The 26,515-nt window shown below is 42.7% G+C and overlaps 2 protein-coding genes across 10 annotated transcripts in view; one reads left to right on the plus strand and one right to left on the minus strand.

Moving 5' to 3' along the window:
• Positions 1-1,925: 1,925 nt before the first annotated feature.
• On the minus strand, positions 1,926-23,005 carry LRRC42 (leucine rich repeat containing 42). 4 transcript variants are annotated; one of them, XM_078073114.1, is made up of 9 exons: positions 22,807-23,005; positions 21,314-21,434; positions 17,096-17,582; positions 10,819-10,950; positions 9,511-9,629; positions 8,196-8,284; positions 7,913-8,026; positions 4,061-4,145; positions 1,926-2,426 (listed from the first exon to the last, which is right to left on the minus strand). In XM_078073114.1, the coding sequence occupies exons 3-9, from the start codon at positions 17,566-17,568 to the stop codon at positions 2,152-2,154; spliced, it is 1,287 nt and encodes a 428-aa protein (XP_077929240.1). In that variant the 5' UTR covers positions 17,569-17,582; positions 21,314-21,434; positions 22,807-23,005; the 3' UTR covers positions 1,926-2,151. The 4 variants fall into 4 exon arrangements, with proteins under 4 accessions (XP_077929240.1, XP_077929239.1, XP_035963359.1 ...); XM_078073113.1 differs by lacking the exon at positions 21,314-21,434; XM_036107466.2 differs by lacking the exons at positions 21,314-21,434; positions 22,807-23,005 and adding an exon at positions 21,804-22,384 and having other exon boundaries at positions 4,061-4,133.
• A 34-nt stretch (positions 23,006-23,039) lies between these two features.
• Positions 23,040-26,515, plus strand: part of IFT25 (intraflagellar transport 25) — a 39,361-nt gene continuing 35,885 nt past the window's right edge. Inside the window, exons 1-2 of one of the 6 annotated variants that reach the window (XM_036107475.2) lie at positions 23,101-23,134; positions 25,215-25,339. The gene's annotated coding sequence lies outside the window, so the exon portion shown is untranslated. Of the gene's footprint in view, positions 23,135-23,528; positions 23,552-23,585; positions 23,663-23,998; positions 24,699-25,214; positions 25,340-26,515 lie in introns of those variants that run through there. The other 5 variants (XM_078073119.1, XM_036107476.2, XM_078073117.1 and 2 more) reach the window with 5 other exon arrangements.

Below are 26,515 nucleotides of genomic sequence, written 5' to 3' on the forward strand. Positions count from 1 at the left end.
CCCCTTCCTGTCTAAACATTCCCACTCTAGGCTTCCATTATACACTCTCTTGGGTTTATCCCGACCTCAACACCCATTCGTCTTCTGCTTGATCTTAAGTGTGGGAAGAATCAGAACTTCTCATATGATCTGGGGCAATAGGCTTTTCCAGACATAGCTTGCCTAGCAAACAAAACATGTATCAGACCCAAGATCCGCCTTTTATTAAAATCCTGGTTGAACTGCAAAGCATTTCCAAATGTCACACCTGTCACACTGAGGTATGTCATGCCAATGTATTAATTCCTCGAGGCATTCGCTCCCTTCCTTTTACTTGCCAGTTAAGTCCTGCTTTAAGCTCACCGGAAGGATGGAATATGGTCTACAGCAGCACTGCCCAGTAGAAATATAATGCAAATCATAAATGTAAGACATGTAAACTTTGTAGTAGTCATATTAGACACAAAAACAGGTGAAATGAATATTTTAACCCCCAAATTACCATTTTAACATGCAATCAATACTTAAAAATGGGAGATTTTTTTCATTCATACTTTTTTGTGCTTTGATATGATATCCAGTGTGTATTTTACAGCACATCTCAATTTGGGACTAGCCCCATTTCAAGTGCTCAACGGCCACATGTCACTAGGGGCTACCGTATTGGACAGGGAAAGTCTTGAGCCTCGCTATTCTAAGTGGTCCACAAATTAGAAGCACTAGTATCTTTTGGAAACTTGTTAGAAATGTTGAATCTCAGGCCCTACTCCAGATCTACTCACCAGAATCTGCATTTTAACATGATCCGCAGGTAATTTGCATGCAGGATAAAGCTTAAGCACTGGTCTCAGGCAAGTTATTGGTCTCAGGTTCCTCTTCTGTCAAATAGAGGTGATAATCCTGACTTTGCAGGACTATGTGAAGATTCTTGGTGGTTTACTTCATAGACTTAATAGTTGGGATTTTAATAAACAGTAGCTATTATTTAAGAAGGTAATGTATGATCCTCTGTCTTGTTTCTCAAATTCCTCGTATCAGTGAGATCATAATTGTCTTTCTCTGATTGACTTACTTCACTTAGCATTATACCCTCTAGTTCCATCCACTTCATGGGGAAGGGAGGGAAAAATGAAACAAGATAAAACCAGAGAGGTAGACAAACCATAAGAGACTCAATCTCAGGAAACAAACTGAGGGTTGCTGGAGTGGAGGAGGGTGGGAGGGATGGGGTGGCTGGGTGATGGACGTTGGGGAGGGTACGTGCTAATGGTGAGTGCTATGAATTGTATAAGACTGATGAATCACACACCTATACCCCTGAAACAAATAATACATTAAAAAAAAAAAAAAGGCAATGTGAGAGTGGGCTTTAGGATAGAAGAGTATAAATTCTGGTTCTGTCACTTATGAGCTCTGTGACCTTAATCAACTCCCCTAACATGATGTTGGGTTTTCTTTTTTTCTTTTTTTTTTTAAGATTTATTTATTTGAGAGAGAGAGAGAGAATGCAAGTGGAGGGAGGGGCAGAGGGAGAGGGAGAGAGAATCCTCAAGCAGTCTCCCCGCTGAGTGTGGAGTGCAGAGCCCTACGCAGGGCTTGATCCCAGGACCCTGAGATCATGACCTGAGCGGAAATCAAGAGTCGGATACTTAACGAACTGAGCCACCCAGGTGCCCCTTGAGGCTGAGTTTTCTTACTCTAAAGTGGAGCTAATACCTATCTTCCATTGTGTTGTATGGACAGGGTGTGGCACACAGGAGGTAGTCAATAACGGTACACACACACACACACACACACACACACACACACACACACAACCTACCTTCTTGGCTGGGCCACCTTGTAGTAACAAATCATGCTAAGCTGCCTTGTTAATTCACATGGCTTTCTACCCCAAACCAAACTGTTATTTTCTGTGGCTCCATTCTACATTTCACAAGCAGAACTTAAGGACAGCAAAAACGTTTATTTGAAAAAATTACTATGTATTGAAAATATACATTAGAAATTATTACATACTTCCATAGCATTCCCCTCCCCCACCACAAAAGTAGAAATATCCGCTTGCTATGCTAATGCCATAGGTAAAGTCAAACAAAAAGGAAAACACCATCAGCCCCCTTTCCTCATACATGAGAGTCAGGGGGAAAGAGGTCAACTCCTATCTACCAATCAGTAGGAATTTAACAAGTCCCAGTCTTCCACAGCAAGACACACATATTTCTGCTTTGAAGACTGCGAAGAGTTGCTCTGTTCCTTCTCTGGCTCTTCAAAAGCTCTCTTCTTGCTCTTCTTTGACTCCTGGCTTGAGACGGCTTCGCGCTTTAACAATGGCCCATGGCAGTCTGGAGCTTTCTCTTTATAGAACTGGAGCTTCTCAGAAGAGTTCCCGTGGGTGTCTGCCAGGGGACACTTCACGGGGGCTTCAGCTCGAGTCCGCTTGCCATCTGCAAGAGTGACAGAAAGGAGGGGCAATGAGTCAACCACGCTGGGGTGTTAATGCCTGCCCGAGTCCTAAGATGATCCGAGGGAGACGGCAAAGGCCCGAACAGGGAGAGGCTGGGATTCATTTTATTCTCTTCTGGATGCCCTATCGAGTAACGGTGGCATATGCACTGGCGTGGGCTGAAGGCATGTACTCACATGGGAGCGTGCCAGATTTGGATTCAAATCCCAGATCTGCCATTTCCTGGATAAGTGGCCTTGGGCAAGAAACTCTCTGACATTCAGTTTTCTCATCTTTATAAGGATATAAAACCGATTTCATAAGTGTGATGTGAAGATAAATGAGGTAACATATAAAGTGCTCAGCACAATGTTTGGCACATAATAAAAGCTCAGAAAATGTTACCTATATTATTCAAAATCTGGACTTTGTCTTTTAAACAAGAGCTACATTTGGGGCACAACCCTAGCAAATGATACCACTTTATTCTATAGTTTTTGGTATGCCCTGTATTCTTATTTTGCTACCTTTATTTTTCCTTCATTTTGATTTTATTGCTTACCTCCTTTAAAAAATTATGTAAAATATACATAAATTTACCACTTTAATCATTTTTAAGCGTATAGCTCTGTGGCACTGAGTACGTTCACACTGTTGTGCAAACATCACCACCACCTTTCTCCAGAACTTTCACTTCATGCAAAATGGAAACACTGTACCTGTTAAATGGTAACTCCCTTTCCCCTCCCCCCAGTCCCTGATACCCACCACTCTATTTTCTGTCTCTATAAACTTGACTATTTTAGGAACCTCTTAGAAGAAGAATCACAAAACATGTTTCTTTTTGACTGGCTTATTTCACTTAGCGTCATTTCTTCAAATTTCATCCACGTTATAACACTATGTCAAAACTTCCTTCTCTCTCTTTTTTAAGATTTTATTTATTTGACAGAGAGAGAGCACGCACAAGCAGGGGGAGCTGCAGGCAGAGGGTGAGGGAGAAGCAGGCTTCCTGCTGAGCAAGGAGCCCGATGCGGGACTCGATCCCAGGACCCTGGGATCATGACCTGAGCTGAAGGCAGAGGCTCAACCAACTGAGCTACCCAGGCACCCCAAAATTTCCTTCCTTCTTAAGGCTGAATACTCCATTGTATGGAAATACTACATGTTGTTCATCCATCCATATTTTTTCTTTTTTATTTTTTTAAAGATTTTATTTTTATCTAATTTCTACACCCAACCTGGGACTCAAACTCACAACTCCGAGATCAAGAATTGCATGCTCTGCTGACTGAGCCAGCCAGGCGCCACTATCCATTCATCTTTTGATGGACACCTGAGACAGAAATCTTTTGGATAGACTTAATTCCTTTTTTAATGTTCTGTACTCTACTTTTGTGCCACTACAAATCTTTTTTGGGACAAGATGGGAGATACATACATTTAACTATTTTCCTGGCGCTCAAAGCCAAGTGTGAACTTACACTGTCACATGTTGAGAGAATACAAGTCTTGATGATCTATTTAAGTCAATACTATCATAATTACTTTTCCCACTGGGTGAAAATGGGCTGACTGCTTTCAGGGTGCAAATAACCTAATAGCAAAAATTCCAAAGAAAAGGGAATTTCTCACAGAAGTGCTGAGCTGCTGTTCGAGGCTCCCCGGTTTCTCGTGGCTTCACAGCTTCTGAAGTCACACGTTCCCACTGCAGAACAATCTAAAATGTATTTGGAAAGATCTGAATCTGAACAAAATCTTAAGCTTTTAACCGCAAGCTTTCCTTATTCCCTTAGCTGCCTTTCCATAAACACAAATCCTTACGGTAACCTTACTTCAGATGACAGGTGGTGGTAAGAGTAACCAAGTCAAGCCTGGATTTTCTGTTTTAATGCAGGAATTGATCAGAATACAAACACATTGGATATATGTATTTACATGACTCGGGAAAAATCTATAAAGCTGATTCCCTGTCTATTTTCATCTCTATTGCAAGCTAGAAAAAAGTATATATCCTTAAATAATAAAATGTAAAACCTTAGTCATAATACTTTTCACACATTCTTAGACTCACTTTCATGCCTTAAAATATACCAAATATAATTCAACTCTTGTATGTGTGTAAAATGCCCATGTTTCCATGTTCTCAAGACATTTCATGATCAGTTTCCATTTTTTAAAACTGTTACAAATGTATTTTTATTGTAAGCTACTACAAATTCTTTTGGAAATTTGGCTGAGTATAAACATATGTAAAAAAGAAAGTGATTATTTCACATATACCACAAGTAATAAGAACTTTTAACTTAATATTTCTCATTATAGTATACAATAAAATGATCGAAAGAAAGTCAAGGAAAACACTTCAGGACACAGAGACGGGACAACACAGAATGTAAAAATACACCAGACTTAGCGCCACCACCTACTAGCCAGGGTATCCTTGGCAAGTGATTTAATTTTTTAGGCTCAATATTTTCATCTGTAAAACAGTAGTAATAATAGTACACAGCCTCCCCAGGCTGCTGTGAGGATTAAATGAGGGGGTTAGCAGTGTCTGGCCACAGAAAGCACCCAGTAAATACCAGGTGTCACCCCTCCTATGATACCTCCCTGACCATGGGAACGGGTCAGATCTAAGAGAATGCCAGCATAAACCAAACCTGGTGACTCAGTGGGCAATACGGAAAACAGTCCTTCCACTAACAGAAATAAGAATGTCAATAGGAAGAGCTGCTTGGGGAGAGGGAAGAAGAAAATAAGCTTGGTTCTGGCCACACTGAATCTTGGCGCCCGGTACAGATTTATGGACAGTACTTAGGAATGGGTCTGATGTGTCAGAGAAGGTAAAATCTTTCCCGCAGGGACAGTTAAGGCTCTAAGAACAGTGAAGATCACCAGGAGAGAGAAGACAGAAGAGGAGAGGAGGAAGTGAGGAATCAGCAGGAGCTGGAGGGAGAAGTGAGAGGGGAATAAGGAAAAAGGCCAGGAGGGGAAAGCGTAGGGCAGGCGTGTTCATACCAGCAATGCAGAAAAGCCCAGGAAGATGGAGAATGAGATCATACACCACCTTCAAGAAAACACCCGCTGTAGAGCCATGGAGGCCAGACCTAGATTACAAGGGATTAAGAACTGAGTGGGCAGTGAGGAGGTGGGCAAGATCCTAGAAACCACTTCATAGCTGCACGGGGGGACAAAGAACTGTTAGAAAAAGAGTAAGTCATGTTTATACACAGAAAGCAAACAGCCAACAAAGTGTGAGACTGAAGACTGAAGGGTGGGGCAGTGGAGGGAAATCATTATGAGCTAAATATCCCAGAGAGAGCCGGAGATCTGAGAGACCGTAACCGAAAAACAAACGCTCAAGTGCTCATCCCCGGAATAAAGTGGCACACCTGACCCTTCGGATAGGGGGAAGTAGGAGATGGCTGAATAAATGGAGACATTCTGAGACAGAGATAGGGAAGTAAGGGGACTCCCGGTAGTTGGCCTCATTTTCCTGTGTCACCTGCAGAGTGCGGGCAGGAGGAGACTGGAGTCAGCCCGAAACATTTCAATAGGGGATCAGCAAGAGATGGGGAAAATGCTGCAGCCACGCTCTAGGGGCCTGCGCAGGGTGTATGGTATGAAGCTGCACGTATGAAGGAGCCCCATCAACTTACAGGCACACCTTGGAGCTTGGCTTTATTATGCTTAGCAGGTACTGTGGTTTTTTTACGAAAGGAAGGTCTGTGGCGACCCTGTGTAAAGCAAGTCTATGGGCAACATTTTTTCAACAGCAGTTGCTCACTGCATGCCTCTGTGTCACATTTTGGTAATGCTCATAACATTTCAAATTTTTTCATTATTATTGTATGTGTTACGGTCATTAGTGATAACTCACTGAAAGCTCAGGTGATGGCTAACATTTTTAGCAATAAAATATTTTTAATTAACGTGAGTACATTATTTTTTTAGACATAATGCTATTATACACCTAACGGACTACAGTATACACAAAAATTTTATATGCACTGGGAAACCAAAAAATTAGTTTGACTTGCTTTTATTGCAGTATTTGTATTTTTTTAAAAGATTTATTTATTTATCTGAGAGAGAAAGAGAGAGAGAGGGCGTGGTGGGGAGGGGCAGAGGGAGAGAAAGAATCTCAAGCATTGACTCCCCACTGAGCACAGAGCCCAATGTGAGGCTCAATCCCACGACCCTGAGATCATGACCTGAGCCAAAATCAAGGGTCGGTCACTTAACGGACTGAGCCACCAAGGTGCCCCGCAATATTTGCTTTATTACAATATTCGCTTCATTGAGGTGGTCTGGAACCAGACCCACAATATCTCCATGGTACACCTGTACTTTCAGGCCAGGTTGCTAGGTATTTTACTTCATCCTTACTAAGCTCTGTAAGAGAGGTCCTGGTTTCTGCATTTTATAGGTGAAGAAACAGCAACTCAAAGTTGCCTTAAGTCATATAACTATTGCGTTGTCCAGCCAGGATCCCAAACCCATGTCTCCTTAACTCCATAGCCTATGCTCATTCCACCATGTCACCTGCTACCAAACTTCATCAAGCCTTTGTATGACCATCCCACACCTGCCCCAAGTCCACTGCATATATGTAGGATTCATCCAACGCTATAAACTGTTGTAACGATTTCAGCATGCATTTTGTGGACAAACATCAAAGTGCTCCTGAAATACTGACTCACCCCTTCTTGATTACTTATAGGGAGGTGATGCTACAATTACACACTTGGATAGGTCCACCAGCATACAGTACAGTGGAACCAAGGAGGAACCCAGAATGAAACAGTTTGGTGGGTCTTCTAGAAACATTAAAGTGTCTGAAGAAGAAAGGCACCAGCCACAGACAAGCTGCCATCTACTGGTGCCCTACTACTTGGTTACCTTCTGACTTCCTACTTAGGTCTATACTAAGTTGAGGAAGACCACCAAGAAGAAAAGGGATAATCAAAGGAAAGTCAGCCAAGAAGCTGAAAATGGGAGGGTTTACTCAGTGAGAGGACAAGAAAGACATTTCTTCACTAAAGCTCTAAGAGGTAAGAAATTTGCCCAAACTAAGGGGAAGAGTCAGATTTGGACCCTTATCAGTGTGACTTATTCTCTTTCCAGCATCCACACGCTGCTAAGAGAATGTGTCCTTCTGCAGTTGGACATACTGCTTTTTTGCATAGCAAGCCAGAATTTGCTTATTTTCTGAGTTGTTTATAAGATGGCACTTTCTCCTAGGGCGAATAAGGATGAGGCACAAACTAGTGATCAGAGTATGAGATCTAAGGACTGGCATCTGACACCTTGTCTTAAGTAGCTGGGTTAGGTATGGGCCATCAGTGTCTCCGATTTGACGTGAAGATGGTAATTCAGCCAGACTACCCGGAAGATTAAGGTTTGTTCAAAGTGTTGACTACGGCAGTTGGTGATTTAAAGTGAAAAGCCAAATGCACTGTGAGAGAGAAAAATCTGCAGTACCTGGTCAGCCCAGCCCTCTGTCTTACAGTTACTGTGATCAAATTCCTTCAAAGGCACTTTGGAGTGGACAAGGCCTATGTGGGTCTGGAGCTTGTGTTTGACGGCTTTGATGTCCTATGAGGGAAAGAACAAGAATGCACACACATCTAGTCAATTCTTGCTTGCTTTCAGTAGGAAATAAACACCATCACAAATACCAGTCCTTTCTAAACACCAATTAGCAGGAGCAAAAAATATCTAATTTTGAGTCTGGAGAAATAAGAGAAGGGAGCAAATGTCTTACCTTGAGCCCTGTCCCAGAAATATCTAAGCAGTTTAGTTTTCTAAAAGAGAAGAGGTATCCAATTCCTGCATCTGTGATCTCAGGGTTACCTAGATGTCAAAAACATAGGCTGTATAACAGTATACAGTAGAGCTACTACTAAACTCCAACAATAAGCTCAGAAAAAAGGCCAAACAATGATAAAATATAAAGTATTAAGTGAGCAAACTTTTCAGAGAAAACTAATATAAGAATCTTATCTTCATCCTGTCTGTAATATGGAACAGCGACACTAGATGACCCTTAAGATCTTTATATAAAGCTCTAACTTTCTAGGAGGTGGGGATTAGCAGAAAAATAAACCAGGAAGTTATCCCGAAGAGTTTAATTTGGAGCCTTATGAAAACAGCATACATAAACATGTATTAAAATAGTTTACTGGACTCTGCCCATGGCTATTCCACCTCCAAAGTAAAAATATTTTAAAAAGATTTTCAAAGGTATTTAGACAGAGACTATTACTACTCTTACTAACTTGTACTGTTTTCAGAAATCTTTCATACATATTACCTTCTCAAATCAGAGAGTACTACATTTAGCATTGAGTCCTCAAAGCCATGAGTAAAATGCACCTGGCACATTCTAGATGCTCAAAAAATACTTGCTGAATAAAAACACTTTCCTGGGAGGGAGGTTGGACATTGACTACTGTCTTCATTTTACAGAAGTCGAGGCTCAAAGAGGTTAAATAACTTGCTCAAGGGTACACAGCTGTTAAAAAAAAGTAGCAGACCAAGGAATGTCCTCTGACCTTAAACCCCTGTTCCTTTCATTCTTTTGACACCATACCATCCTGCCATATATTGAATGGGTGCTAAATGATCTCTATCAACTTTCTAGCACTGAAGTCAACATCTGATTAATCCTGTTATCACACTGTGAATTCATCCAGATTTTCATCAAGCAAGTATTGATTAAAAGACTTAGCTGACACTCTGTATCAGCAACTCAAAGCAAGTAAAGGCGAGCCCAATGTCCCTTATGTATGCCATGAATATGATGAAAAGCCGCCCTGTCTGCACACCGTGAGTGGCCCAGATGAATGTGGCAAGGCTTTTCCTACCCTAAAGAGGTGGCAGCATACAAGGAAAGGTATGTGATCAGGAGTCAAGTGCCTCTGGCTTTACTCCTCCTCTGCCACTAACTGGCTGTGGCACCTAGGAAAGTCACCGCCCTTAATCTTATCACCTCTAAAATGACGGGGAAGGGGAAGAACTAGGTGATTTCTAAAGCCATTCTTCCAACGTTAAGAACTATAATTTAGAATGAAACTTACAAGATAAGTCTAATAATGTTAGATTTTCAAGGCCTCTTTTCATCACTCGAACTGGTGCTGTCATTTTCCGCACGCCGGCATCAGACAGACAGTTATCTTTCAGGTGGAGCTGAGTTACACTAGGGAAACAAAGTCCATAAGTAAATCACGTAGAATCTGAGAAAGCCTACGTACAAGAACAGGCTTTCATAAATTTCATCTAAAAATACAAAATATCTTCTACATCCTGTTATTTCACACCCAATGCATTTAACAGAGTTATAAACCTTTTGGTGCTATTTACTGACTGAGGGTTAACTTAGGGATCAAAGTGTCATGTGGTACTAATCTCAGATGGCAGAGGGCACTAAGGGTATACGGTCAAATGAGGTAAACAGGGACTTCATTAAGGGGATAAATATACCTTGCTTAACACAAAAGCTGCATTCATGACAAATCCTATGTGAAAACCAAAAACACTCTAAATATGTCAGGAAAGTCTACTAAAGAACTCCTATGAGAATTCTTTTTGCAAACAATCCTCTAAATTTAACTAGCTTTATAAATCTAGATTTTCAGATAGGTTTTTAGGTATACCCATAATCCAATCCATCCAGCTAACCTGAAATTAGTGTATTAATCTGCTCCATGATCCCACACACAAGACATCTGAAACTTTACTAAACCTCACACAAAAATACCTTTGTATGGGGCAGAGTGTAGGTGTCGCCGTCTGAGGCAGGCCCCAGGAAGCTGGTCAGACTCAAGTTTGTCATGCTGTTATGCTTCTGGCTGTTTATGAAACCACAAAGGAATCTGTCTGGCCTCCTGTCTGCTGGCCAGACTGAGCAACTGGAGATCAGCTGGACTATTTGTGAATGGTATAAACTGGGCGATTTCTTTAAATTATGGTTCTTGAAAAGAATTAGGTGGTCTTTAATAGTTTACTTTTTAAATAATTTATAGTTCATTGATAGTTAAAATAGAAAAGAACGATTATAGACAACTATATTAAGTATTTCTTGTTAGAATAAACTAGGACTGGACAAACTAAGGGCAAAATCATTTTTACCCCAGGTAGTTTCATGTATTACATGTTGAAATAAAGGTTATTTAGAAAATGAACCAACTGACTTACTTTCCTAAGAACTGTTCAATCTATGTTGCTTGTGCCCAGTAAAGGAGACTGAAAATGTTTTAGGAAATAAAAAAAATTAGCAAATAAACACAGGATTGGAAAGTAATCAGCACTCTTCAAGATGATCCCACCGGATCATCCTTTAAAAACAAAACACAACAATTCATCTACAAGTGGTGGCAGGTCAATACCTAGAAAGGGCCTCATTGGTGAGATGTTCTAGAAGTTCATGCTCATCTCCAAGCTTGCAACAGGAAAGATCCAGGCAGGTCAGCTCCCGGAAAGACTTAATTTCCTCAAGTTTTTCTGAAATCACCAGATATCTGTGGGGCATGGAGAGTAATCAATAGCTTTTCTTTTCCTTCTTTTAAAACATTATCATTTGTGGCTTTGTGATATAGTCAACATTCCATCAGGACAAGGAACTATGTAATAAGCAGACTTCACCAATTTCTATGTGGGCATAGGTTGAATTTTTTAATTAGTGAATGCCTTGAGTCTTTTTACATGATGGTGGAGTAAAAACTTTTAAATAAAAATATACACGCAAAAGCAAGACACAAGAGAAAACACCTGCTTTGTCAGAAGACAAACCTTGGTGATGGGACATTATGGGAGAATTTCCAAACTTTAGGATTCTCAAAATTTAATCATTCTTTTGAAGTTTTTTTTTTTTTTTTAAAGATTTTATTTGTGAGCGAGAGAGAGAGAGCAGGAGGAGGGGAGAAAGAGAGAGAGGGAGAAGCAGACTTCCCGCTGAGTGTAGGTGTCGCCGTCTGAGGCAGGCCCCAGGAAGCTGGTCAGACTCAAGTTTGCAGGGCTGATGCAAGGCTCGATCCTAGGACTCCAGGATCAGGACCTGAGCCAAAGGCAGATGCTTAACCGACTGAGCCACCCAGGCGCCCCTTGAAGTTCCGTTTTATCTTACGCTCTACTGGTTTGAAAACTGGAACAGAGCCTGGAACTCTAGGCTCTAATCTCTGCACGTCCCCAAGAATATACCAAGAGCTATTTGGCAGATCACGTTTTATCATTTCTATTCAAACACAGGTTTCAGTAGCTGCCCACTCCACTGTGCCTGTTAACTTTACTCTGAAAGTACGTGCAGTATGACAGACTACAAGGACTCCGTCTCGTCTAGATGGTTAAGACAAACCTGTGAGCACAAACAATTTAATTACACTGGAGCACCTTGCCAAACTGTTATCAGGAAGCATCAGGGAGGCCTCTGGAGAGGAAAAGGAGATCAAAAGGGCATTCCACAGCCCAGGGTAGGGCCTCCACCCTGCTTTCTAGTTGTTCATCTATTTCAGATGATGTCAGTGAGAAAAAAATGAAAAGTGATTAGGTGTGACAGGAAATAGAGAGAGGATCCTAAGAGAACAGGAAAACTGACTTGTGGCAAGAGCATGCCTTTCTCATCCACTTTCCTCACAGGTGTCTAGAAGTTTCTACAGCAAAATGGTATGCCAGGATCTGTGGAGTTACACTTAAAAGTGTTCAGTTCTCTCTTTGTCAGTAGGGTCATAATTACCAAAAACAAGATGGAATAATATGAGGGCAAGACAGAAGTTAGATCTCTTTTCTTCCTATCGCCAAAGTAAGATGTACTGAAGCTGATTGCTGGCCTGACTACTAGGTACAGATGGCCTGGGGCATTGATACCCTCTCTAAGCTGCCTGGTGACAGAGCTCAGCTGGGTACACAATTGAGCCTTATTTCCTCGGACGCATTTTAATTGCACTGTAAATAAAGCTGCTGTTTTCCATCTTCCAATCACAGAATTGAAGTGGGTTAATGGGGATTTGGGGGATTACTGGCAATCAGAGAAAGGAAAACACACATCCTTTGATCAATTAACCAAAAGATTTTCAGTAATTCTGAAACAAGGGTTATCTGCGAAGCACATAACAATGTATAATGTGATTAACAAACATTACAAAAATCAAGGCTGAGAAACCAACATGCAAAGCCATAGACACTACTAGATGCTTATCTAGGACATTTTCAAAGCTCTAGGGTCTTGCTCAACACTGGTCTTCCAATTTGTCCCTTAACGAGTTCAGAATAGTGTAATGGAGAAGCAACAGAAAGAACACAAATTTTAGTGTCAGATACAACTAAGTTTGGATTGTAGCAACCCTAATCACTTGTGTGACTGTGAAGTTACTTAACCTCTCTGATCCTCAATTTTTACAGCTGAAAATGGGGCAAATGATTACTTCTTTTAAGGATTACTAAGAAAACTATAAACAATATTCCAAAAGTACAGGCATCTGATAGAACCTCATTTCATGGTAGTTATTATAATCACTTCATTACACAGGGTGGCATTTAAGGAAAACATACTTGCCTCCCAGTACCATTAGCTGGATTAAAAATCACTGGGCTTTCAACACAGGAAGGAAATAGTTTTTATAGCGCTGGAACCCAGTTGCAAAAACACTGGCTTCTCCTTCCGACAAGCAGCTTTGTGACCTACCCTAACACAGTAAGTGTCCCAACCTCCCCAACTATCTTATTTTCAATAATTTTCTCAATCTCTTTCCCTTTGATCTGAACCCTTTCGTGCTGGTGAAACCTTTGCTGTTATAGCATCAGCCCTGGATTATAAATGCAAACCCAAATCTCCTGTTCTCTTCCTATTTTCCTCTGGGGATTCAAGAGGAGAAGGGAAGTTTGGGATCACAGTTGAAAATTTTCTTTTTTTTTTTTTAAGATTTTATTTTTAAGTAATCTTTACGCCCAATGTGGGGCTCAAACTCATGGCCCTGAGATCAAGAGTCCCATGCTCTTCCGACTGAGCCAGCCAGGCGCCCCCACAATTGAAAATCTTAACCTTGTATCTGAACAAGACAGCAAAGTTTAGAATTGTTGCAATAAAATATGAGCCAAAAGATCACATTAAAAATGTTTCTATTTTTTTTTATAAAATACACATTTCTTGTAGAAAAAATTAAGAAAATGTGAAAAATTATAAAGAAAATTAAAACAAATTACGCAATCCCATTATCTAGATTACATTTTGAAATGTTTCTTTTCTTTCTATATATGTAATACATATAAAAATTCCTAATTTTTTAAAAAAATTGGATCATATAGTGTATGCAATTTTAATCCTTTTAAATGTGTTATATATAAACATTTCACAGCATTTTAAATGATCTTTCAATATTATCTTAATAGCTATATAATATTTCACCATATGAATGTACCATAATTGGCTTAACTCATCTCCTATTGTTGGATATTCAGCTTTCAGGTTTTCGCTATTACAGTGTTATAATGAGCACCCTTATATGAAAGTATTTGTTCCATGTCTGAGTATTACATTAAAAATTAGAATAGGGACACCTGGGTGGCTCAGTTGGTTAAACACCAGCCTTCGGCTTGGGTCTTGATCCCAGGGTCCTGGGATCAAGTCCCGCATCGGGCTCCTTGCTCAGCGGAAAGCCTGCTTCTCCCTCTGCCTGCTCTGCCTGCTTGTGATCTCTCTCTGACAAATAAATAAATAAAAAAAAATTAGGATAGATTCCCAATAGAAGGAATTAATGGATCAAATGGTATGGATATTTTTAAGGCTCTTGATACATGTAGCTAAGCTGCTTTCTAGAATTGCTACTAATTTATGTGCTTGTCAAACGTGAATCAAAGTGTGCTATTCAGTTCCAATCTGACCACTGGAGTGGTATATATAGACATCACAAATGAATAAAAAGCATTTTCACTATCATGAGAAATACTTAAGCTAGAACAGTAGATGGGGGGGTAAAACAGAATACAAGTTGTACATGGAGTATATTCCCAAATGTATAAAGATGTGTGTGTGTGTGCATATATATATATAAAAAAGATTTTATTTATTTGACAGAGAGAGAGGGAACACAAGTAGGAAGTGTGGGAGAGAGAGAAGGAGGCTTCCTGCTGAGCAGGGAGCCTCATGTGGGGCTTGATCCGAGGACCCTGGGATCATGACCTGAGCCAAAGGCAGACGCTTAACGACTGAGCCACCCAGGCGCCCCTAAAGATATATATTTGAAAATGATTATCATGAATAGTGGGATTATGAATTTCTTAAAATTACAGCTTTATATATTTCCCAAATATATACTGCCTTTATAATTTTAAAACAAGGCATCTATCATAATCCTACTTTTCATTGTTCTATTTTTTCTACAGTGAACATAAATAACTTGAAACAAAGCATGAAGGAGTAAAATGTATTTTAAATATATGTGCTACAATGAAATATTGCTTGGCTTTTCATTTAGGCAAGGTAATTCTTTTTTCTACTGGAAGCAGCCCCAAGCTCAGCCATGACTAACCACAGCATAGAGACAGAGCTTTTAAGAGGTACCCGCTCAGTTTCTAAGTCCACGGCTATGCTCCTATCTGCATGTGTTTATGCCTTGTCTTTTTAAAGTACAATGTTTGGACTGGGGTGAAACCGTTGATTCTATGAGCCAATTAAATAAAGATTGCTTCTTTTTGGTTTTTTAAAGACTTTTTTTTTAATTGTATTTGAGAGAGAGGAAGAGAGAGAGAGCATGAGTGAGGGGAGGGACAGAAGGAGAGGGAGAAGCAGACTCCCCACTAAGCGCGGAGCCCAACGGCCAATACTAGGACCTGAAGATCATGACCTGAGCCGAAGGCAGATGTTTAACCGACTAAGCCACCCAGGTGCCCCTCTTGTTTTTTAAAGCATATGAGTTTAGCTTATGCTTTCTGATATGACTTTCTCCTCTTACATGCTATTTTTTTAGCCTTGTTTTAATGGTCATATTGATGGTACATCTTAATAGTAAGCTACCTTGCACATTTTCTGATCACAAAAAAAGTTCACCTAATGGCATACTACACAGTTATTCCTAAAATCTACAGGTATTGATGGCCAATGATTCTTAAAATACATAAAGCCAGGTGCGTTAACAGTGTAAGCAGCGTGCTGCCACTTGCGTAACAAAGGGGAGAGCCGCAAGTGCATGCATGTGTACGAGGTAACTCTGGAATGATATAAAAGAAATTGTCAACAGTAGCTGCCTCTGGAGAAATTCTGTGTTTGAATTATTTTCCATGGCAGTTTCTATTTTTAAATTTTCCACGGTTTTTTAAAGGTTTTTTTTTTTTTTTTTAAGTAGGCTCCATGCCCAGAGTAGAGCCCAACATGGGGCTTGATCTCACAACCCTGAGATTAAGACCTGAGCTGAGATCAAGAGCTGGATGCTCAACCTATTGAGCCACCCAGGCACCTCTATAGTTTTTTGTTTTTTTTTTAATTAGTAGATGCTTTAAAAGTCATTTTACATGATGGTGGAATAAAAACTTGATTTATTTTATTTTTTAAGTGGATCCCAAAGTGGGGCTTGAACTCATGACCCCAAGATCAAGACCTGAGCTGAGGACAAGAGTCCAGGATGCTCAACCAACTAAACCACCCAGGTGCCCCTAAAAACTTTAAAGAAATCAGTAAAAGTAATATGAGCAAAGGCAAGTCACAAGAGAAAACATCTGCTGTTAGAAAACAGACCTTGGTGTTGGGACCTGTCAAAATGAGTCATGGGGAAGCCTCACTAAAACGGAAGTTGTGAGGTTTCAGCAGGGGGAGCTCTCACACCCTAGACCCAACAGGAAGAGCCCAACTTGACCTTACATGGACTTGACTTTTCACGTGGATACTACTCTACCATTCCCAGCCAAAGGAAGAAACACTTTCCTCATCCCCCATGGCAATAGCTTCATCAATGAAAAGCCACCACACTTTGAACTCCTAGTTTACTCCAACAGTCTTTAAGTTCTTTAAGTTCGTAACAACCTTCCCAACTTCCCTCTTTTCTCCTTAAAAAAGTATGCCTCTCCTTTGTTCCCCCTGACTTGCCTGTGGTTTTGCCATAGCTTGATTGTCCCAAATTGCAATTCTCTTTTATTCCTGAATAAACCCATCTTCTGCTGGTAAAATAACTGGCAGTTTATTTTTAAAGTGAACAGACCTTATTTGAAAATTTCCAAACTTTAGGATACTTCAAATTTTAATCACTCTTTTAAAGTTGCTTTTTATCTAATGCTCAATATCTAGAGGTCTGAAAATTGGAACAGGGCCCAGAACTCTGGTTACTAATCTCCACATCCCCAAGAGCATACCAAGAGATATTTGGCAGATCATATCTTGTCATTTCTATTTTCTCATACTAGAAAAGTTGGTAGAAGAGTACTTTTTTTTACTGAATGGAGGAGTGGTGGCAATCAAAGCAGTGGCAAAATGGTTTCAAAATAAAGCTATGTTTTCTGGTGGGGGGAGTAGGTAGGGAGAAAGACATTGATTTTTCTCAAAATGGCCTGCCACTTTGTATTTGGGAGCTTTAAATTGAAGTGCTATTTGATGGGGGAAGCCCCCAAGCCCACTAAGCCCCAGAACTAGACAGAATTAATACACCCCCCCAAAATACTCAATATCCTAATCAGAATACCCACCTGTTTCGCAAACACAGGGAGCAAAGTACCAGACTTCCATAGGCCTCTGTGAATTTCTGTAAAGCCCTCAGCCCCGCACCTGGCTCTGTGAATTTCTGTCTGGCTTCTGCAGCAGAGAATAGCTTTTCAGCAATCTGCTCAGGAAAGCCAATAAGGGAATCAATGTGATCAACATTGTCGGAGATAAAGCCCAGGACGAGGCTGAAGAGAGATTTGGCAGAGTACCGAAGATTCCCCTCCCGGGTATATGTGAAGATGAAATGATCAGTCTTCTCTTTCTGTGCAGTATCATCTTCCCTGTTCATGCAAAGCTCCACAGAGAAGCCTTTGGGAAATAGTCTGAAAGGCCTTGGCTTCTGCAGGCTACTCCTGACACCATCCAAGGCCAGATTGACCATGTGCAGCTGACCATTTTCTCGCACATAGATGGGTCCTGGGTCCAGGTGGTTTTCTGAGTTGAGGTAGTAAGACATTGCCTTGGTTGCAACTGTAAAAGCAAGGCACAAAGGAAGCAAACCCAATTAACATGCCATTTGTAACATGTAACTTCATCTTGCTGTGCCCAGAGCTTTATGAGCCTACCAGGAAGGCCCTTTGGTTGGTCTGGGGAAACAAAGCTTCCCAGCTGCCTGTGAACTCTGACACAGCAGGTTGCCTCTACTGCCTCTATCTGGAATGCCGTCTCCTACTTTCCCCTCTTCTTCGTATCGGGTGCACTCCTACTCATCTTTCAAAAGCCAGCTCAAATCTCATTTCTAAAGTTCACCCTGGGGAAGTTAACAGAAGCGCACAGAGTCATCTACAAGGAAAAGTCATGGCAGCACAGTTGATAATTGCAAAACAACTGGAAACAACCTAAATGTCCAAAAACAGGGGTGCTATTAAGTCATTTATGATACATCTATACCATGGAATGTTATGCAGCCATTAAAATCATAAAATTTTTATTGATTTGCAAGTTACAAACAGTACATACAGAATTTACTATTTCTGTTTCTAAAAACGTAACTACGCACAGAATGAAGACCAGAAACTAATAACTTCCTTGCTACCTTTGGACCTTCGACATCTTTGTTGACTCAGTGTTTTGCTACTGATTTATTTTCTGGGCCTGTGTTCCACTAGTTTGAGTTTCTTGAGGAGAGGGAGCATGTTTAATTCATCCAGACTCCCTAACATGGTGTTCTGGCATATAACAGACCCTGAGTGAGTATTTGTGGAACTAAAGTCTACTCATTTGCTAAGTCTTGCATAGACCATGAGCAACAGGGTTTTTTGGATCTACAAAGAAAGACCTCCATCACAAGAGCTAAAAAAAAAAAAAAAAAGCGATTCTACCCCTTGGAAACAACTATTAGGTCACTTTTGAGGTAAGGCAAAACACCAAAAACAGTGGGCATTTATGCAATCCTACGGGTGACATTTTGTGCTCAAGCATTAATTGGATAAAGTATGTTTTCCTGAGAAACTGTGAGATCTCAAATTACACAAAAAATTGCTATGTTAAATGAAAGTATTTGATTATCATTTCCACAACAATTTAAAGAGTAGTGAGAACTAAAATTCTATATATGTCAAATTGCTGCCATTATCTTTAAAAGACTCACACTTTTAGAGTGAACTAACCCAGCTTCTTCTCATCAATGCAGGGCTGGGATATAGCTCTGATGCCATGTATAAGTGTCAGCAAACAATCAAGTCAGTGATCAAAAATGCTGAGTCTCTGGAGATCAAACAGTGATCCTGTTTGTGGGCATCAGTACAATCCCTGTTTCTCCCGAGGATAATTATGTGTGTAAAAGCACATCAGAAAGAAGGGCCCTGCCTAGCCTGACAGCCTCAGCCTTTCCTGCTCAGCTTCTTACGCCCTACTCTTCGGCCATGCCATACGACCCAAGTAAGTTGGCTGTGCTCTCTTGTCCCACTGGTCTTTGCCCATTCTGCTCCCTTTGGTTGGAACATCCTTCTCTGCTTTCCTGACCTAGTTAATCCTTATTCATCATTAAAACTCAGCTCAACCACCATCCCTCTCCTGGGAAATCTTCACTAACCCCTGCACCAGTGCATGCCTGTCTGGTTTTCCCAGAGCACCAGTTTCTCCTCTATATATAGCACTTAGCACTCTGTGCTATGTTAACTTGCTAATGTTCCCAGAGCTGTGAGCTCTTTGAAGGTAAGGCACTTATTTGACTTGAATCATCTCTTTTTCCCAGGCCCAACACAGTGCCTAGTACTGAGTAAGCCCCCAACAGATACATGCTGAACTGAATGAGAGGAAGGGTGAGACCTCAAAGGGACAGACTGAGGGACCTCAGAGGCCCCTGAGCTGCAGGGCCTGCTGATACTGTTGCTAGGAGCCAGCTCCTCTTCTAGACAACAGCTGCAGGCTCCTCCCCTACTTGCCAGACCCTTCTGCAGGTGGTAGAAGCAAAGCAAATGATGGGAGGATATTGCTGCTGGTACTACCAGGGGAAAAAAACCTAACACTCAGACAAAAAATTCCTGTCATGGTGCCAGCTCTTATAACCCATACTCTTGCCAGGGACTGCTGCTAAGGAGATGCCTCACATATTCTAAGCTCTTCTTCCAGCATCTGGCACCTGCAACCTCACAGACTTTAATCTTGATGAGGAGATAAAGCAGATGCCCTCAGTCTTTATCCCTGGATTTGGACATTCAGAGCCCTACTCTACCCGTGGATCAGAAATTAGTCACCAGGCATGGCCCTAAAAAGGAATAACTTGATTGTAATAATAGAAAGGCAAACTCTATGAGGAGAACATATTATAATGGATCAGCACACCATAAGCTCCCTGACAATGAAACAGGGTCTGCCCATGCATATTACTCCTAACCCTCACCCCAACAGTGTGTTCCACAAACTTTGGAGTCAAATGGACAAATGGATAAATGACCACTTCAGGTGAAAATCAGAAAAGTCTGATTCCATCCAGCAGATGGCACAAGCAGCCTGGGACCAGAGTAAGGACGCTAACCCAGGCTGCCCCAAATCCTGGCAGCTTCTCTTTGTATGGATCACTTTCAAAAAAGGCACAGTTCTGGCTATTTTTTACTTCTAAATTCCTAATCAAATGCTAGTTGTCTTTCTAAATGATGAAAAAAACTCCCGTACTTCCTGAAGAGTAAAATCCACATTATCTGTCCAGAAGCCCCAAGGCTCCTCTGCTCTTCAATGAAGGTACTTGAGGAACTAATAACCTTGGTTCAGGAAATCCTGGTAACCTTTGATTTCTACTACTAAATTTGTGCATCTTGCATTCTCTCAATAAGAAGCTTCCCGAGAGTTTGTGAGATACTATAAAATGACCTAAGAATTAAATTAATGTTTAAACCTTGCAAGGTTAAGAACCATAAAGGCAAGAGAATTCCACATACAGCTTCTATACTTGGTTTTGCTTATGCCTGGCTGTTGTACACGGTGGTCTATTATAAATGGGCCCTCAAGCGACAGGGCCTGTTCTATACCATGGCAATAACCCCCTACAAACTCGAAAATTAAAATAATTAGTATCTGCAAGAATGTCCAGTTTAGATCTGCATTAACTATATTTTATATTAGATCAAGAGAGTAACAGGGCATTCTGATGGTCTTCCAGCCTGTCTCCAGAGAGGCAGTTTTGTAAACCATACAACCCCACAGAAAAATATTACACAGTGCATGTTCTAGTTTTCAGTCACCACAAATGATCCAAAGTTACCACAAAGCATTCCATTTCATCAAATGAATAAAATGTAACCTTACTACATAAAGAACTCAGTTCTCTATAGCCTCTTTCAATAAGAGGCAAACTAAAATAATTGATAACTAAATATGACAACTTTTTAGATCTAGAAGCCAGTTTACCAAGCAAGAAGCAGGACCATCCCAATCAAGTGGACTGGAGGGAGGGAACCAGAGACAGAGGCCACAGGATTAAAATTGTGAACCGAATCTATGACTCTCTAATTTGAAGGGAAAAAGAAAGCACCTAACTTTAGTAGGTAAACTAACAATCCCCTAAAAATAAATCATAGTAATGATGGTGACGATGATAATGATACTGGGTGTGATAGCTACCATTTATTAAGCACCCAGCAGTTGCTAAGCATTGTGCTAGGTACTCAAAATTAAGTGATCTCACGTAACCCTCAACAATCCTATGAGGTCAGGATTGCCATTTAACAGGTAAAAAGGCTCAGAGAAGTAAAGTAACTTACTTAAGGAACAGAGCTACTAAGTGGCAGAGCCCGAATTCAATCTCAAGGCTGTATTACTCCAAAGCTCAAGCTCTTTCCACTGCATGATGCTGTCTCTCAAGAATAAAAATATGACGTCAGCCTTAAGGATTAAAAAAAGATGTTAAAAATTAATCTCACCCACCTGTTTGATCCTTCTGGTATTCACTGGGTTAAGCTGGGGGTGGGGGGGGGCAGGGGGGAGATAAAAAAACCAGTGGACATCTGAGGAAAGAGCTGGTGGGAACAGAGCCAGGACAGAGCTACAATGAGGCCTCCCTTCCTCCCTCTGCCAGGGCAGAAATTACCCACATCCACACACCAGGAAAACATCTGTCAAGCCATGGCCTCCATCCCAAGGCTTCAGACACCCTTGGTTTATTTGAAAACGCAGTATTCTTGAGAAAATTTCTACACAAAAACTTGGACAGAAACTAGTTCCAAACCACCAATAACCAACTAACGATCTTACCTTGGTTGTTCTGTGTCACCACCATTATTCAATTTTCCACTCCTCTCATTTTTTTCCCTACAGAGTGCACTTTCCTACCTGCCTTCTCACCCATACCCTCTCCTCCCCCAAAGCTCCAAAGGCCCCACCATACCCAGCTCCCTACTTCCCTCCAGGAGCATGCCAATTTCTCCTACATCCTGACACTCTTACCGCTCTTCTACCTGCCAACTCAAGAATTTTTAACATAAAACCCCATCTCTACACTCCAAATCCTAACTCCCCTCCCTTCATCCAGTCCCAGCATCCCTGTCCCTACCTCTCACACCTCAGGCCCTTCCAATCCTACCAAGGCCCTTCTGAAATGAGGTTCCTGGTCCCAAACAGGCAATCCCACCTCCACCTGCCTCTCCTTCCTTCCCTGCACGGTTCCACCCCCATCGGTTCCACCCCCAGGCACTCTTCCTCTGTCCTTCACCAAGTATTCTTCCCTTCCTCCCAGTCTCTGGAATTCCCTCTCCTAGGACTCCAATCTCCCCATTCCTTTTCTTGTCTTCTATAACCTTCAAAATCCCCTTCCTTCACTCCTCACGATGCCCAACTTCACAACCCACAGCCCCAACTTTTCTTCCCTACCCCCAAGACCCCACCCCTTCTATTCCAATCCTAGATCCTTTCCTTCTTACACTTCTCAAATCCCACTCCGTTTTCCCCTTCCTCAGTACTGCAATTCTCCATCCCTCCCTCAATTCCCACGCATGCCCCTCCCCAAGCCCGCCCAAACTAACCCAGCTCCCTTCTCCCACCTTGCCCCCAAATACCCTACGCGGCACCCCGACCCCACCCTTAAACCCATCTCCCACAACCCTTTATCCTCATCCTCACATCTCTCACCCAAACCACACCCCAACCCCGTCCCTCCCGGTCTACCCCTCCCCCACTCCGCCCCTCCCTCACACCCCGCCCCCGCCCCCACTCGCAGCCCCGGGCTGCGTGAGCGGCCCAGCCCGCGGCCGCCACCTACCTGTGCCCCTGCCCGGGGCTGCGAGCGGCAGCTTCTCGGTGGCGGCTCCCTCCTCCCGCGGCGCGGCTGATGGGGGAAGCGGCTCGGCGCCGCGGGCACAAAGCTAGGGAGGGTGGGACCGAGAGAGGTTGGGAGGAGGGAGGGGGCTGGGGGCGACCTGGCGCCGTGGGACCGCGGGGCTGGCGAGGGGCGGGGAGGGGGGGCGGGGGAAAGGCTGGGCTGGGAGATGCGCGTGCGCGGGACCCGGCATGAGGGGCGGGGCCGGGCCAGAGGCGTGGCCGGGCCCTGGGCAGAAGACCTGAGGGCCGAGGGCTCGGATCCGGGAGAGGTGGGGACTGCGCGTGCGTGCTCGCGCGGGGGCGGGTCCCCTGGGTCCTGAAGCCCCTGGGATTGATCTGAGGTGGTGGAGGGTAGGCGGTGCGGGCTCAGGCACTTGCTTGGGGAAAGGCCCTAAGGTGGGGCTGCGCGGCTCAACCCGCCAAGTAAAGGAGAGCACGGGGGCGGGGCTTGCGGGAGAGGTGGGGCAAAGAACCAGGAGTCGAGAGGTGCGCGCGCTCCGGGGGCGGAGCTGAGAGGCGGGGCGGGGCCTGATGGCGGGGAGGAGCGAAGAGCCGGGAGTCGGGATAGGCGCGCGCCCCGGGGGCTGGGCCGAAGGCCGAGACGGGATGCTCGGGGCAGGGCCAGCGGGTGGGATGGAGCGAAAAACCCGGGCAGAGGGATGCGCGCCCCCGGGAACTCCTTGGAGGTCGGGGATAGGGGGCGGGGCCAGGGGCCGGGGGCGCGCTGCGCGGGGCGGAGCGGAAGGGAGATACGGAGCCCGGATAGTCCGCGCGCTTGGAGCTAACGGGAGGCGCAGGCGAGCCGGGTGGTGGGGTGGTGGGACGGCGGGTCGGGTTGGGCCCGCGCCGGTGGAGGTGGGACCCTGCTGGACACGGCCGGCAGAGCGGGGAGCCGATGGAGAGGGTTGTGAGGAGGCGGACGGCGGGAGGGCGCTGAGGGGCGGCTCGTGAAGGGACAGCGATGGGGGAACTTTGACGCAGATACGTTCTCTCCCCTCAGCCCTAGAGACACCAGTGCCGATCCACGAACTTTTTTGAAGCCTGAAATAATGTTTTCACTCCCAAAAGGGAAAAACAGTTGCAAATTGAAGTTAATTAGTTTACCAAACTGTAACCTTTCAACTGCTGCGTAACCCGTATATTATGAATTATAGTTAATGTAGGATGTTGGTTCATTTAATACATTTTATGTAATTTGGGGTGGGGCGTCCACAAGCCTGAGTGCTTAGGACCCTCGGAGGGCTTGAAATGAATGGCCCTGGACCGAGAAGGGTTTGGGACGGGGCGAGGAGGTGGTGTCAGAGCTGGTTTCCCCTTCTAGTAGATACTAAGCCGTAGGCCCTGGCCTTGGGAGTCAGAGGGTGGCCATTTTCTAATTTACACAAAAGTTCCCAATCAGTCATGGGGAGAGTACTAAGTCAGGGATAAAGTGAACTGCGGACTTGACCCCTCGAGGTTTTCAGAGAGAAGGGCCAGAAGGATGTGACCTGGAGATGAAAGGGTGGCTCAGTGGCCCTGGGACAGGGAAGTCCAGGGTCAGACCATGCAAAATGCAGAGGAGGGCACCCCAGAGCGCACCGCCTTTAGTAATCTAAGCCCGGAGGGAATATGTGTGTATTTATTTAGAGTAAGGTATCCCAGGGTGGGGGGTTAGACTACAACGCAAACCTGCGCCTTGGAGTTCTGGAAGCAACATTCTCTGTGGGTTTCTTTGGGGCTGGTTTGTCACTTTCTCTTTAACCGAACCAAGGAACCTTAAAGAGAACTCAACTTCTGCCATTAAATAATTACACCCAACACAGGAAATAGGAAGGATATTGATGGATATAGGAGGTATGAAATGAATTTTGTGTTAAAGTACATGGCTTCCCTCAGACATTTTAGATGATAAGAATGTGAGGCAAGGAAAGAACTGAACATTTAGAGAGTATATTCTTTTCCTTATTCTTATACCACACATCAATGCTAGATATTTTTCCCTAAAATATAACTTACTAAAAACAAGTTCTCTCCCTAAGTCTCCAACCCTCACATTTGCACCCCCAAATATATTACCATAGGGTTTTTTCCACTTCTGTATTCACATTTGGGGCTAAATAATGATTTGTTATGGGGGACTGTCCTGTGCATGGGGATATTTAGAAGCCTGGTGAAATGCTCACTAGATGCCAATAGCATCACACCCCTCCCTCCCAAGTTGTGACAGCCAAACTGTCTTTCAAAATTGTCAAATGTCCCTTGGGGGCAAAATCACCTCCAGTACTGTTGAAAACCACAGGATAGAACCTATTGTGTTTAACTTGGCTTCTAAAATCCTTCACTATCTGTTCTTCAATCTGTGTTTCCTAGGAATTGATCCAGTCTAAAAGAACCACCAATGCAGGAATCCTTTCTTTAGTTTCCTCCATAAATTATCACCTACTCTTCTTGGACACTTTCAGGGATGGAAAAGACTTAAAATTTTTACTTTGCCAGTAAGTTCTATCTGTGATGTCTTCCTGCTTGGAATTTGTATTTGTTGAGTCCAGTTCTCTCTCTTGGAGTTGTAAAAGAAAAATTCTAATCCTTTTCCCATTTTTGAACACTTGTGATATGAATCACATTTCTCTCTTATCTCTCTTTTGAAATATTTCAGCTAATTCTTTCAACTTTCTCCATGTGATAATTTATAGATCAGCATGAACTTTTTGTTTTCCTCTGACAATATCAAACCTGACAATGTCCTACTTAATATATACTACCCAGAACTGATGTAGTATCTGGATGTAGATCACACCGTTAGCACGTAACATTATACTATTAGTTGCATGCTTGTTCATCTTCCTTGACTCTGAACTTGAAGGCAAGAACTACGTCTTAGTCACCATCTTTGTCTTAGGTTGTAGTCACCTTTGCATTATTAGCAAGCACAGTGCCTGGTCCTTAGGTGGTATCTAAAAAAAAATTTTTTTAAAGATTTTTTTTATTTATTAGAGAGAGCACGAGCAGGGGAGCGGCAGAGGGAGAGGGAGAAGCAGACTCCCCACTGAGCAGGGAGCCCCACGTGGGGCTTGATCCCAGGACCCTGGGATCATGACCTGAGCTGAAGGTAGACGCTTAACTGACTGAGCCACCTGGGTGCCCTGGTATCTAAAAATTTTGATGGAGGTAGTTCCTCCTTAACTCTGTTAATATAATCTAAGATTGTATTCCTTTACCTTTGGGGGCAAATACAGTACACTCTTGCCTTATAGTGTGACTTTGTAATGAGCCAAACCTGTATGTTTTACACATCTAGATCAAGGGTCAGCAAACTTTTTCTGTAAAGGGCCAGATAATAAATATTTTAGACTTTATGAACCTTATAGTCTCTATCACAGCTACTGTGTCACTATAACACAAAAGTAGCTGTCGACTACTTTGTATAGTATTTATATGTGTATATATGGATGACCATGGCCAAGTTTCAATAAAACTATTCATGGATACTGAAGTATGGATTTCATATAATTTCATATAATCTTCATGTGTCACAAAATATTATTTTAATTTTTAAAAGTATTTAAAATAAAAAGCATTCTTAACTCATGGGCCATACAAAAACAGGTGGCAGGCTAGATTTAGCTCATAAGCAGTATTTCGCCAACCCCAATCAAGACCAATCTTTGTGT

This window comes from Halichoerus grypus, chromosome 5 (genome assembly GCF_964656455.1).
Source record: "Halichoerus grypus chromosome 5, mHalGry1.hap1.1, whole genome shotgun sequence".
Lineage (NCBI taxonomy): Eukaryota > Metazoa > Chordata > Mammalia > Carnivora > Phocidae > Halichoerus > Halichoerus grypus.